General features: G+C 37.8%; 1 protein-coding gene across 5 annotated transcripts in view; it reads right to left on the bottom strand.

The window, feature by feature from the left end:
• The window catches only part of TRPM6 (transient receptor potential cation channel subfamily M member 6), a 92,598-nt gene that overhangs the window by 17,728 nt on the left and 59,308 nt on the right, over window positions 1–15,562 (bottom strand). For 4 of the 5 annotated variants that reach the window (XM_017807378.1, XM_017807380.1, XM_017807381.1 and 1 more), the window contains exons 24-32: window positions 15,286–15,485; window positions 12,766–12,898; window positions 9,938–11,082; window positions 9,116–9,228; window positions 8,090–8,216; window positions 7,104–7,201; window positions 4,842–4,900; window positions 3,241–3,266; window positions 1,545–1,595 (exon numbers count right to left, since the gene is read on the bottom strand). In XM_017807378.1, the coding sequence (XP_017662867.1) occupies window positions 1,545–1,595; window positions 3,241–3,266; window positions 4,842–4,900; window positions 7,104–7,201; window positions 8,090–8,216; window positions 9,116–9,228; window positions 9,938–11,082; window positions 12,766–12,898; window positions 15,286–15,485 (1,952 nt within the window). The remainder of the gene's footprint in view (window positions 1–1,544; window positions 1,596–3,240; window positions 3,267–4,841; window positions 4,901–7,103; window positions 7,202–8,089; window positions 8,217–9,115; window positions 9,229–9,937; window positions 11,083–12,765; window positions 12,899–15,285; window positions 15,486–15,562) is intronic. The other variant, XR_001873561.1, reaches the window with a different exon arrangement.

Raw genomic sequence — 15,562 nt, 5'->3', positions numbered from 1 at the left:
ACTTAATTAGAGATTACTGAGTCCAGCAGGGTAGAGCAAAGGGGACCCATGACTCATCAACCCATGAATTAGGGTCCTCATCTGAGAAAATCTACACTTTGGACTAGTCTTGGAGCATGGACTGAAAATCATGATCTTCCTTTGATGATGACTAGGAGCATGCTCTGATCATGAAATTAGTGCATAGCAGGGACAAGGTTGTGAACAGAGCAGCTACCAAACCTGTGCCATCTGTCAGACCCTGCCAGCAGTCACTCTACAACCTTGAGATGTCATACAACATGGACTTCCACCAGCTGCTGAATCTGGGAAAAAAATCTAATTCTTTTGGATGTGCAGAGAGGCAGGATTTTATTTGCTTGCTCAGCGTGATAGAAAAATAATGCATAAGCAATATATGGTATAGGATTTTAGTGTCCAATTTTTGGGCCTAGTTGGCTAAATTCCATTCAGGTCTTCCTGAGAAAAGAAAACTACACTGCAACTTCTTAAAATATTTGACAACTCATAGTGGAAACCACTTTCATCTGTGCTAAAAAAATCCTACCTCATCTCAAATAGTAAGCCTAATGAGGGACAAATTAATCACTACAACAACGCCAACATGTCAGGCAAATTACTCCTGTATGATTCATTAAAATCCAGGAGGTGTTATTCCCAGTGAAAACAATGTGGATTTTGAATTTAAGGAGGCTGCTATTACTTCTGGTTTACCCCAGCCTTGCCTGTAAAAGAGGCCAAGTCCTGTGAGCAATCTACTAGCAACCTCTCCTCTGAGAAAAACTGAAACCCATGCCTCATGGGATAATCTGTGTACACTCAGCTCAGGAAAAGACAGGACTGCAGGAAATCAGCATTAAAATTATCTATTCCCTGCCAGATTTTCAGGAGTTCATAGGTAAAAAACACAGATTAAGAAGTACAGCACCAATTTACTGAAGAAAAGAATTCTAGAAAGTACAAAGGAGAGTGTGGGAGGTGTGAGGGGAAGTGACAGCTATCAACAAATTAGCACCTCTTCTGCCCCCTCAGGAACTGGATGTGCATTCATTGTTTCAAATGATATTTTGAAAGTGATTATCTACAGTCTGCTCTGGATTTGCCATATATACCCAGAACAGAGAAATTATTAGCAAGAAAATAATTAATAATGCTCTCACTTAAGTGTTAGGCATGAATTAACAGAGAACCTTCTTAGCAGTGGTCAATTGTACAACTCTTCAAAATGAAAATCACAGAAGATGACAAGGGGAGGACTAATGTTCTTTTTAACTGCTTAAATTTCTCACCTATTATTCTGGTGTCTCTGCTGTGGCAGATTGTATTACAGGAAAAATGCTGAGGAGCATTCTGGGAAATGTAGTTCCTTATACTCTGTTGCACACGCTCCATGGAATGCTTGTATGTAATTGGTTAAACATCGTTTGTTACTTTTCAAACCTCATACATATATCAGATGTGGTTTTTTTTCAATAAAGCTGATTCAGGCGTCTGCCACCCCAGGCGTCAGGGTCTGTGCCCACAGTGCCGTCACTCCTCCTTACCTGAGTAGTGATGATGCAAATCTTGAGATGTTTTCAAGCAGGCGAAGATATCTGAAAGAATTTTTAAAGGATCATTACATTAATTATTATAAAAGACATAAATGTATGATTTTTTAATTCCTCCCATCTTAGAGTTTGTCATGAAACAGATTAATCAGAATTACTGTCTCAGGATTCCAAAGAGGAGAATTATTAATTGGCTTTAAGTACATTGTAATATACTGTATATTGGCAGATTTCAGTTATCAGTGTAATATAGACAGATGACTTATTTCTTCAGGAAAATGGTGGGAAAATTGTGTTATTAGTCTCAAGGACATGTTAAGCCAATTACATCTCTGGGATAACAAAAGAACTTTGCTGTCCACCATGCTTCTTGGTCTCCCAAAGGCATGATTTTTCTAAGCCATTAAGCATTCCATTAACTATACTACTGAACCAAAGTTATAATAATACTGTCCCATTAACCTGCAGCATCTAACATGCTGTTAAAAATATAAGCAGGCAAACAATTTATGTGGTGACATATTTAACAGGCTCAACCAGACCAAATTTGGTCCAAAAATCTTGGTTTTACAGAAAGATGTTTTTAATACAGCCAACATTAATGAGCATGTTCCCATTAGGTGGATGAAATAATTTTGTTCGGTTAGAAAACAGTTCTTCAAAATGCCAGATTTTAGAATTATATATACTGTACTACTGTTAATTCTGAAAAAATAAGATAATCAAAACAATGTTCATCAGATTTTTGAATTTAACACTTTTCTTCTTGGTGTATTCTATTTGCTTATACTTCCTTATCTAGCACGAGATCTTATACAGAAGTATCAACAGATGTTGGGGGAAGGCCTAGCACTTTCACTGCCCTTAGTGATTCGAAGTTCCTTGTGCTTTCTTTCTTGCTGGATCCAACAACTCTGCTTGCTGCAGCATGCTTTGGCATGGAAGTGCTTTGTGCAGAGATGAACCCTGAAAGAGCAGCACTTGAAGGAGAGATAAGACTAAGGGCTACTCATTTCTGCATCACATCTAGCCTCAAAAAGAGATAGATGCCCAGATGCTCAGCCTCTTACAGATAAGTCATGTCAGGAAAACTGGAAGATAAGACTAAAATGCAACAAATACAAGTGAAGTTAATACTCTACTTTTGACGAACAAAGTATTTCCTCGCTAAAACCTTGAATTTCTTCATTGGACATTTCAAAATAAATTCAATCCTTCACTGTTGTCATAATTTCAGGTAAACAACACAAACGGAGGAATTACACAAAATTGCAACTTGAAAAATCGAACATACATTAAAATTTTATATTACAATCTGTCTTCAGACTAACACCCTGTTTAACTCAGGAGGTCTCTTATACTGTAAGGGATGAAAGCAGAACCATCATCTTAAAGATCTTTTTCCTGCTGAAATTACTGGGCAGACTAGAATAAAAACAGATTTTTCCATTTAAGATTAGGCAGTTATTATGAGAAAAACATGTCCTCATAAAAAAAAACCCTTAAAGTACAAATTAAAGTTTTTAATTGTTTGTATTGTTTCATGAAATAATGAAACAATATCTGCACATTTTCCTATAACCCTCGACTACAGTAAATTAACTTCCTTTTTGGATTTTGTACTTCAGAATTGTCAGAGTGAGATTTGCAAACGGGAATTAAAATGAGTGACAAGCAATGCAAAACTTACTGTCAGTTTCCTCTGAAGCTCTCAACCTGTTTAAAAACAAATACTTGATATTTTAACCTGAAATTTCCGTCATTAAGCTAATACTGGTACACATAGATCACATATAAAGAGATGTGATCTATGTGAAGGCTAAACTCACAAAGGTTTGATCAGCAATCACAAAACAAAATAACCCTCAGTGCAACTTTGTTCAATGCAGCAATCAGCAAACCACCTTCAGGTATTGAAGATGTGACCCATTTTTCTGCGTGTTTCTTTCTCTCCTTTATGTTGAGCTGCTCTGGATTCTGCACTGGTGTTCATATCTTTTACACTGCAATAACAGTATCAGTTACAGACCCATCAATCACATACACAATAGTTCATTTTTCAATCAATGTGAGATATATTAATGTGTCATTACCACCACTTCTGTATGTATAAAAACATACTTTTTAAATTTATGGGCTTTTGGATTAACAAGTCTGCTTATACAAAAAGACTATTGCATCAGTAATAACATTAAAGCAGTCTTTCACAGAACACAGAAGATACAATTCACCTCACAGACCAAAGAATCCTAACTGAGGACAACTGACTAAGTGACAGAATCAGGCCACTCAAGAGCCTGTATGTCTTGCTGGTACATATGTGGTTTGCTTACCACCTATAAATGAGTCAGAGTAAAGAAAAAAAAGAAAAAAAGAAGAAAGAAAAGGAAAGCCACCCAAAACCACCCAAAATAACAAAAAAAACTTCACCCAACCCTCTCACACACACACCAGTATGCATAAAAACCAAAAAACCCCCCCACAGTAACCTTTTTCCTCCTCTCCCCATGGTGAAATCACACAGGATGTAACGGCTTTCTAGTATCTTTTATTTATTACATCCACAGTGCTAAAAAATAAGAGCAATATAAAAGAAATTGATGAAAATAAGAAAGAAAAGGAAAGGGAACATACAGACAGCACTGCATGTGATAAAAATACTCCTAATATTAAGATAATGATTAAACAAGCGGGGGGGGGTGGAAACCACTTCTGAAACCAGTATACTTTCACCAAATATAATCAAAGCTTAACAACTTTTGAAAATGCATGAAGATATTTTATGCAACTCAGCACAAAAGACATTAATCAGAGAGTGAGAGAAGCTTTCAGGAGCTGCTAGTATTTTAACTATTAAAAAAAGAAACATATAATTTGCACAGCAAAAGCAAATGCAACTTTTCATGCTCACTAGACTGGAAAAATGGTCAGTTAAAGATGGTTGTAAAACCACAGAATCATAGAATTGTTAAGAGTGGAAAAGGCCTTTAAGATCATGAAGTCTGACTGTCATCTTAGTGACTGACATAGAAAATTGGATTATTATTAGAATTGGAATGGGTGTGCATTCCACCCAATATCATACACTTTGTTTAAACGGATCTCCTTTATCCCCAGTAACAAGGCTTCCCCTAAGCATCTTAAAAAACTGAATTGCCTTAACTCTTCATTTCACATAAATTTCTCATATGAAGTATCAGAAACAAAACTGAAGTAGAAATCTGCAGACAGCATTAGATATCTCTTTCTGAAAACATGCGAAGGGTATCTTAATACGCTAATAATACATACGAGGAGTTCCTGTTCAGATTACTTTTCTTCATATTTCCAAATACTCTGTTACTCAAACCCTAAAAAAGAGAGATACTTTTACTGGTAAAATATGCACATCACTATAATATGCACACTGCACAGCTCAAAAAGATACAGTCTTAAAAACAGTTATTGATATGCTTATTGTTAACATAAATAATGATAGGCAGGTGAATCACAGTATTGCCAAACCTACACTAAAATGAAACTAATTAGCTCACATCGCAGTGTTCCGTGTTGCCTCCACACATTTGAATGAAATGCTCAGGTACCATATCTCAATACACTCACAAAGCTTGTTAAAGATGTTCTAAAATGGACAGTATAAGAGAACTAACTTTATGTTGGAAAATTCCAGTTCAGGGATAGGCTTTACAATTGTTGAAAATAAAATTCACTCTAAACCTCTATAACAGAAGAAGGTGACACGCTGAGCAGCTTTCCAGTGATATTTAGATCACATATTTTACAGGTCTTTTGTTTAAAGAAATACTGAAGTAGTCTTTTAAACTTCCAGCAATATTAGATAAAAATGGGTCAGCTAGGTCCTCCTAATGTGCTAGTCAGAAATAGAATTTTTCTTCTGAGTAGTAGTCAGGCAGATTTCAATTCTCAAACGAAAAAGGCCCCTCCAAAAAATGTTCAGAGACAGCTAAGTTTAAAGATAAATCAACTAAAATTCAGCTTCTAATTTAATCTGAAACTTAACTTTTTTTTTATTTCTCTCATATATTGACCTTATAGCTTGATCTGCAGATACAAAAATCTTTTAAAAACCTTCCTACACACACCCTTGCTTTGCTCCCTGCTATCTACCAATAGAGATTCCTAAACTACTAGTATGCAGTGGATACATCTGAGAAGTACCACTTCAGGAAGAGAGATTTCTTTAAAATATATCATACTACAAGTGGAACAGTTGGATGCAGCAATTTTATTACATCTCAGTGATAAATACAAACTTTCATAGTTCAGAGGGGACTTAGAGAGAGGCATAATAATTCAGTGGGTATTGAAGACTGTATCTTGGAAGAATAAATAATCTGAAGTCAATGTTCTGAAAGTGACTGGTTTCAGCATAACTCCAATACTGCTATTAATCACTGGATTTTTTTTAGAATTTTAAAAATCCTACTCTTGAGTTTTACCCAAGAATATCTTCATATGAGTTTTGAAGCACCAGATGACTTGGTTCTTTCACACAGTTTTCCTGACTTTACTTTTATTTTGCTTGTCTGATCTTGTGTTCAACATTTCAAAGATTTATTGATTTATACTCCAAGCTTGGGTCTTACAGAATACAAAATCAGTAAATGTATTTCTATTTCTCTCTTTCTCTTCATTTTTTCATAGAAAACCCCACCATTTTAAAAACTGACATTCAAGCTCTCTTTCCTGATATTTGGGATTCAAATTCTACAACACTGGCATATCTGAAATTATCTGGTTTATCTTTATTCTTAAAAAAAAAAAAATGCAAATAATAACATTTACAGTGAAAAATAAGCTAAGCTTTGAAAGATCACCATTTTAACAATCATGCCAGAAGTAAAACAGACAAGGAAGGGTACTTTCATACTGTTGAAAATTAAAAGGAAAGGATAGTTTCACATTTCCTTTTCTTAACTTATTCTTTATTTCCTTTTATACTTGTGAAATACAAATTGGTCTAGCTCCATTGCATTGGTTTCCACAGGCTGAGGACCTTTAGATTAAGGAGCTGAAAATTAATTCTGTTAAATTACAAAATATGTTTTAATAAGCCAATGGTTAAGAAATCTACACTTTGCAATTCTTATCAATATTTAACTACTGTTTTGCAAGAAATAACTATCTCTACAGTTCACTCACACAATAGAGTGAACACTATGTAACTAACTTTCCAAAATTTGCTTCTGAGCCATTCTGCCCACAGGTTCAAGACTAAGCTGTGTGCTCAGGCGTTGCCTAATGAAACATCAACACACATGCCATTTCTGACTAACTTCATATTCAGAACAACTCTGTGACTCAATAATTTAATATCTTACTTTGATAATCTTAGTAGAGTGTTAATAGATGTTAAATTATTCATTTACTCGCACACATAGACTGAGCCAGCAGACCACAAAGTTCCTCATCTCTCAAAGAGGTATGTCATGACAAAGAACCTGTAGTGGCAAATCTGGCGACAACAGTAGAGCTACCCTAAGCTCATCCCAGCCAAAACTATGGACTAGGATGTGTAATTGTAGGTCTTACCTCTCGAGAATGCCCCAGGTAATCACAGAATGGTATGGTATGCCTACCGATGTCTTGATTTTTCATTTTCTGGTGCGTGAAACTGAGACGTTCCAGACCTAGCCAAAAGAGAACGTCAGCTATTTCTAGAGTGTAATGAACAGCTCTATCATTATAAACCAAATACCTATGCAGTGCTATAAAATGAACATGTATATACCATATTGTCCAAGCAAACCCATATTTTATAAAAACAATAACAGAATTTCATAGGGATAAAACAGACTATTTCCATTCTTTGTCAGCAGATTTGGGAGGAGTGCAGCCCTCCTCAGATCATGAGGTACTGAGTCACACCATTCCCCAATACTTCTCCCAGCAGCTCTCAGGATGAAACCAGTGAGCCACATCACAGCAAAGCTGAACGATAAGATGAACTATACAAAGGACTTCTGAGAATGAAAGAGATGGAGAATTATTAAAAGAAGAGTAAGGAAGTCATTTCTTTTCATTTCAAAAAAGACAACACAAAATTTATATCTTCCATTTGGAGGATGTCTTTCTGAGCAATGAGAAATGAATAATGCAAGTAGGGGATCTGCCAGAAAATACAGTATCACAGCACTGCCTGCGAGTGTAAATGTCCTGGAAAATCATGAGTTTATTTTTGCAACTAGCCAGGATGCCACTTTAAAAGATACTTCAGGAGAGGAGACAAAGACACCACCCTCCTTCTTCCCACTTATTCCTAAGATCAGCACGCTATTGTCTTCCATGCAAGAGAGGTAGTGCTCCCAGAAAGATTCAACTGACCTTCCATCCAATCTATATCCCTCTTCAATGATGCAGCAAATAACCAAGCCATGTGTGCTTGCAACCAAAGTCTAATTTTGTGGAAATTATGCCATGAGGTGAAAATGGTGGATGACACTTGAATTCGTGATTTATATTTACTGCCTCTTTTTAAAAACTGTTCTGAAATTCACTGTTTGCAAAATGTCACATACTTAGCTGACTGAAATTAGACACGGTGAGCCAATTCTTGCTGTGTTTCTCTTGCTCATCCCAGACATTGATCTCTGCAGGCTCTGAGATCACTTGAGTGTTTTGGGGACAATCATCCACTCTAATCACCTGGCAATACAGTGACAAAACAATACTCAATTTACAGGATAACTAGCATCTGCAGTTCCTCTGATAGCCTATGGTGTGGCCTTTCAGAGCATCACTGAAATGCCAATGATGAACATACTACCAACCGAGAAACAGGTTTTCCAATTTTTTGTTACAAGTTGCAGAAGACATGTTGCATTGGTCTAGTAAATACAACTCATGAAAGATCTCACACTATTTAAACATATTTGAACTTCAAGACCTAATACATTCGGAGGTATTTGATCTCAAAGTTTGAGTATTTGCTGACCTGAGCATCTTCTGTAAACAAAACAGTCTTCAGCATTCATCTCATTAAACAGTGATAACTCTTCTTAGTTGACAAAGACACTAGGAATTTCTTTATAGTTCTATAAATAGATTTTTATATATGAACACACAGATACAGTTACAAAAAGTTGCCCCATACATATGACACAATCAATATGGTTTCTGCAACATGCAAAGTATTTGCCATCAGAAAACACTGTGGGACTGTTGTAGGCAGGAGATAACCTTATGAGGCCTAGCTTCCTTGTTTACAGTTGTATACCACCTGGATATGGCCCCTTCTTCAGTCTATCCTAGATCCTATGGACCCTCCTCAAGTTCTCCTGCCAACTGAAGTGCAAGGACTGATTTATTCTTGTGTAAAATCCATATCACTCCAGTACACTATCCAGCAAAGTCCCTGAGCATCAACAAGTTCAAAAGGGAAATCCCACACATTTCAAATAAAAGGAAAACTGAAGCAAAGCTAGACACACACACACGAGATACCCCAGTTCGTGTGCAGCATTTTAAATGTATACATTTTCAATTAAATCACACTGCAAAACTGCTCTTAATGAATGAAAAAGACAGTTTGCATCTGCCCATACCGGCACCTGAAGGAGTTTTTGATTCCTCTTTCCTCTCCCAGGCGTTCTGTCTCTGTTTTGCTGTTTTGCTTTTGTTGCCTCACTGTGGTGTAGCTCACTGGATCGTAAAGACTCTGCAGAAAAGAGCCAAAAAACCACCTCTAAGTTAGAGAGTTTCGTTTACTAAGGTAAGACTGAGAACTGGCAGATCTCTAAGGCAAGCTGAGAAAGACTTGTGACATCCAAAGTTAATACTCATGCAGTTCAGTGCACAGTTGTGCACCATCACAAGATATAAAACAAGAAATGTTATCCATCATCTCACATTAATCATAATTAGAACAAGAATTTGCTGTATTTTAGTTCTTGGTAAGCAAACTTCGTGGTGAGCAGGGAGGGATTTAAACTCACTACAAAAGTGTATACCTCTTCATTCTCCGTGCGCCCATCTGACCTACGATAATGCTAATGTATCTCTAAGGGATCGTGTAACTTATTTTGGGTCCTGCAACTCTTGCATTGCATCCCCATGGCAAAGAGACTTCCCCAGAGTGAGCACAATCCTTCTGTTACTCCATTTGTGTAACCACAGACAAAGAGAGCTCATGAGAAGGGGAGAATCAGGGTGGCTGACACATAGGTGTATCACAGCTTGGATACAAGGCTCACTTCAGAAATTCCCAACTGCCAGACCCACAACAAAGAAAGTGAAAGAGTAACTCTGGAACCTCTGCTACTACCATCAACTGCAGCTAATATCTTATCAGTGCAAATGAAAGATTTTTATAATGTCTAGGACTCTCCAGTAAAAGATACTGTACAGGTGTAATGTTTTATAATTACCGCCTATAGCCTTGCAGGTTTTCCCTGATCTCTCTTTCTTAGGCAACTGTAAGCTCTTGCTTCTGCAGAAACTCCAGTCCCTCTGGAGTGGGCTGATCCAGAAGGAGGTGCTTTGTTTCAGCATGTTCTGAGAGATGCTGCTGCTGCTGTGATGTGACCAGTCAGAGTTGTAGGAGAAGGACTTTGATTCTATTAACTGGACATGCCTGAGAGGACTACTCTTGCAATTATTGTCCCTGTCATAGGAGGAATGTATGTACATGGCTTTCTTCTTTGAATCTGAGATGAAAACGCCTTTTTCATCACCTTCAGAGAACCCCCAGTTCACATAACCACCTTCAGTTTCTTCCCCATCATCGCAGGGGGATGCTGCACTCTTTTCAATATCCAGCGGTGGCTGGAGACCCAGAGGATGATCAGACTCTACAGCATTAGTCTTTTCTGATGGCAAATGAATAGCAAAGTCTTTCTGGCTCCAATGATAATCTTCTGTCTCTTTTCCAATGAGGCTGACACTGGGCAAATTTTGCTGCATCACAGTGCTACTTTGCAGGTCATCTCTGACCACTTCATCCTTGTACTTGGCAGGAGTGCTCAAAAAGGAGAAATTTAAGGTGACATCCTCAGACAAAGACCCTCCCTGATGGTCAGGGGGCACCAACAAAAACTGTCCATACCTAAGGGTTGACTTAGTCTCAGAGGATACTCCTGAAGTGGGTGTGTCACCTTCTATCTCTACTTTTTGAGAGCTGTCTTCTATTACCTTGTTACTCTGAGACCTCCATACATGGTCTCTGCACTCTGATGGACCCGGACTCCTTACCACGCTCCGTAAGAGGGAGGGTGGCATGCTGTAGTAGTGGTATTTCTTGTCGTACAAACACTTCAGGCTGCTCAAGGTCTCAGAACAGAGTGCATTGCTCCAGCTATGTGGCAGCTTCCTACACGTTTGATGTTTTGTGTCAGCCAGCAAGGCTTCTTCCACCTGCAAGGTGTCTACAGCGGAAAGGACTTTCAGGATGTCCACTGTCAAGGCAGATAAGTCTTGCAAGTGTCCTAGCTGGCTGTCCAGGGAGAGTAAAGACTCCTTGATAAAAAATACCTTCTTATGCACCTCCTTAAGCTGTAGAAACATCTCCTCCACTCTAAGTAGAAAAACAAAATATAATTAAAATACCAAAACATAGATCTTTACGTCCTTTTGCAAGATGATGAAGGAAGTCATTAATGCATTTCAAAAAGTCAGTGTTTCAAGCAGACACTTTTTTTTTTAATGGTGACTTTCATTTTTGTCAAATATCTATACTTGACAAAACCCAGCCAACAGCCAGTGTTTCCTAAGGAAACAGACTTTTTGCTCAAAAAGTATCTATTTTAAAAACTCTTGTTTTCCTACTAATAGCCATTCATTGCCATTGAACTACTAAACCATGGACAGCAGGCAGCTATTGCTGCCAGTGTAAAATGCTATAAAGGATATTTCTTGTCAGCTAGTCATCCTGCATTTCTACATTTCTTGTGCAAGCATGAGGACAAGACTTACACAGACCTACATGTATTTTTCAGTCTTGCATTTCTCAAATGCTAGAGACCTCTGGGAAAGAGGTCTTCCCAAGAACCTACTTGGCCTCTGGAAGCGGATTCTCTGCATCTTATGGCATCAGTTACCTTTAGGTAAAATGCAACTTCCTAAAAAGCAAAGCCTATTTTTTTATCATCTTCAAATCTCCAGTAAAAAGTGCAAGAACTTCTTGGCCTGGAATTATATCATTTTAACCAAATAATTATTCTCATATTTCCTGAAGATACTCTCTGGTGCTTTACCACTAAGCCAATGATAAACTGGTTGCAGGCAATATGCAGTAGTCATTTCTTCCACTTGTCACAGAGTAACTAAAAGATATAGTATTAACTAATTGCTGAATAAAATCAAAGATCAGTATTCCAGAACATTTTTTTCATCTAAATTAATTTCTTGCATGAATGTTATGTAATCCTATGAAGTGTATTTCACTTCTGCACTCAGAAAAAAATTCCTTTCCAATTCTATATTTATCCAGTAAATGAAATCTTCTTGATGTAATCAATTCTGTAGCTTTTGAACAAAGCTGTTTATTTAATTTCTTTTACAGGTGATGCTTATACTGCTTCTGTTCTGTTTTAACCTGCAGAAAGTAAGATTATAAACAGGGAAAGATTAAGAGTCTAACTTTTGCTAGGCAAAACAAATTTGTTAGGTGAGATGAGTGTTGGCATTTACTAAGACTTTTTAAAATTTTCCCTTTTTTTAACTCTTCCCCTTAAATGTAGTGGCAGATTTGCCATTGATTTCAATAGAATGCTAAATTAGGCCAATACTGAGAGTTTTGAAGCCCTACTGACAGCTGTGTATTAGCATTTTGCAAACCAAGACACTATATTGAAAATAATGCTAAAATGGTTTTATGGTTATTTCTGTAAACAGCAATTATACTCAATCACAAGCAATACTCTCACAGCATTATTGCACTGCTAACCTTTTAAACAAACACATATATTATATGATATTTTCTGGCATGTTTTTGTAGTGCTAACTGGTCTGCAAAAGTGAAACTTAGTAACACCTAACTGTACCCCTTTAACCACCTACACACATCTGGGGATGCAGTTCTGCCAGCAAGGCTTCCCAGACAGACCTGACATGCACCTCAAACAGATATATTTCCATCAGATTAGCAAGGTCTATGCATGTTCACAGTGCCCATAATCTGTTTCAAAAGCATTATCTTATCAAAGTCGTTTTATATGACAAATTTATAGAAAGAACACAAATCTTCAGCAAAACACACCTTTCTGTGGTCAGATGGATCCTTTCACTGTCACTGGAATTCTGGCTTTCGTTCTTTTCATGAAAATATTTGTCCACACACTGTTGCTCAAAGTCATGAAGTTTCTTTAACTCCTCATCACTCAGGTAGAGCTCTGAACAAAGGAGGTAGGAATCAGTATGAAACATGCTGATAATTACAATTCTTTATGAACATCCATGAGGAAAAAAAAATAAAAAACTTGTCAGAACTTGTTTACACTCCTTTCCTTGAAAAGAAAGAATCAGGCCTAACTCTGTGAATTTGGGCTTATGCATAAAGACCCTACATGCCAAATAGAGGAAATTATGTTTTTTATCTTTCCTTAGACAGGGAACATAACCATACTGACAAAAATTCCAGTGCACTTCCCTTTAAAGCCTCAAAAGCACACACTCGAATGGTTGCACACAAAGATGTATTTTCTCACAAACTTTTTCCTTTATTTTGTTATGCATGTGTCACTTACAAGATGTAGGTATACATATAAAGGCTTACAAAAATGTCACTCTAATGTGGTCAAGACATTCACTTCAGGCTAGTCACCTACAATTGCAGTCCTTCCAGGTATTCAAAGGTGCAAAGCTTTTTTCCCAACTAAATGCTTAACATGTGCATATGTATAAAACATTAAGGCATTCTTAATTAACATTCATATGTATAAAACATTAAGATCTTCTCTCCACCCCCTTCCTCCCCAAGATTCCTAGAGGACGAAGAAAACACTCAGAAGTTTACAATTTGGGCTGTTCATGATGCTATTCTTCTAGCACACCAAGATTTCTGAGAGAACAGATTGATTGCAAAACAGTACAAAGAAATGCATATGGTGGAAAGCTGTTTCTCTGATTCAAACTCCACATTTTCCAAGCTCCTCTTTTCTTTCTTTATTTTAGGTACCACAGTCCTCACTGTACTTGATAAGGGGATATCTCCATCAGGTAACAAGGCAGTGTTTGTCACAAGCATGTAAAAAAAAGCTGCAACACACAGCTCAGCAGCCAAAACCCCAGCAGTGTTCTGGGGTTCCCCCTTTCACTCCCAATGGGACTTGATCACCTTTGAGGCTCTTTTCCCCCATAACCTACCTGTGTTCTTTCCTCCAATATTTTACTCCGTATATTGGTATTTTCACTGATTTTCCACAGGGTGGCACTGGATCCTCATTGCGAAAACCAGTTAATTATAACCACACCAAAATTAAAGTAGAAGAAACTTACCAAGCAATGCACAGGTATATAGAAAAGGGGCACAGAGGTATACAAACGGGAAAAAATTCTCCTTCTGAGAGAAGTGTAAGCAAGTCATGAGCCCCCTTCTATCCAAGGACTTTTAGATGTGCTAAGCAGGGTTTTAGTTTTCCTTTAGCCTGATGCACCTTACAAGACACTCTCTATGCTACATCAGTGATTTATGCTATTCATGCATATAAAATAATCAGTGGCACTTCAAAGTGCCTACTTCGTATCTAGTGTATCCAGTCATGATGGAGAAGGTGAGCCTGAGAGCAGCAGTAAAACAGCTTAGCATTGATTATTTAAGCCTGGTTTTGAACCCTGTAACTACCTGCAAGCATGCCAGATCTCTTCAGGGATTCATTGTTTAGCAGAGCAAATCCTAAGTAAAGCATGACTCAGGCAGGATCCTCCCCACATCTCTTATTAGGTTCCAAGGGTGTACGTTGCATCAAAAAGGATGAGGCTGTATAATATTATACACCAGTGTTTCCCAATGTTTTTGTAGAAAAGGTTATAGCCACCAGCCTCTCGTCCTCCCCATTTCTCTGCCTCACCCCAACCATCAAGCCCCACTACTGAGTATTCATTCCCATCCCAACATCTTGTGGTCCCATCCCCTCAACAGCTAGAGCTACTCCTGGCAGAGCTGGCAACAGTAAGACAGGGAACTGACATCACCTTGAAGAGGCATTAGGAAGGACGCTGGGATGAAGACATCCAGGCTGGGAATGTGCAGTGATAAGCCAGTGCACAAAGGAAAGGAAAACAGTGAGAAGGTGGGAATCCTCTATGCTCTCTCTCTGCATCTGCCACCACTCGATCCCCTTTGTCCTTGAGTTCTGTACCTTCTTTCTCCAGGTAATAAAAAAGGAATTGTTGGTCTTTTCATGACAAACATACAGAAATTTATACCCTCACTACTGTTTAATTTCTTTAAAAATAAGGCTATTAATTCCTACAGAATAAATTGCTGTCACTTTATTTCAGCTGTGTGTCACTTTATTTCAGAGCTGTGAGGTATCTTGACTGATGCACAGTATGTAGCACAGCAAAGCATTCCCCTAGTCACTTAGTCATTTTTTCCTTCAAGAATTCTCAGGGAGTCAAGTTAAATTCAGTTTTCAAAATTAAAACAGCCCTCTACCCAGAGAATATATTTTTTCTTTTTTTTTTTTTTTTTTTTCTTTTTGAGGAACTCAACTTCAAAGTGATGGGAGGCTGACAAACAATTGTCACCAGCTTTTTCTTTTGGTTCCCAGCTTACTTAGTCCAACATCGCCTTCCTCTTGATCCAGCTCATTTGGGGGCTGATGGCGGAAGATGCGATTTATAAGAAGTCCGATGTGGCTCAGCAGGATGAATGGTGGAGGCAGCCATGGTTTCTCATGGTAGGTCATAATGTAGCGGTACCGGTTGTACTTCCAGAGCTTGTTCGATATGGATTTCAAATCAAAATAAACATTACTGAGAAGAGAGTGACAGAGGGAGGGGGAAGGAGGGTAAAACACTGTGAGGAGTACAGCCAATATAGCACAAGACGC

Source organism: Lepidothrix coronata, unplaced genomic scaffold (genome assembly GCF_001604755.1).
Source record: "Lepidothrix coronata isolate B3197 unplaced genomic scaffold, Lepidothrix_coronata-1.0 Scaffold18, whole genome shotgun sequence".
Taxonomy (NCBI): Eukaryota; Metazoa; Chordata; class Aves; order Passeriformes; family Pipridae; genus Lepidothrix; species Lepidothrix coronata.
This window is presented reverse-complemented; position numbering and strand designations above follow the sequence as displayed.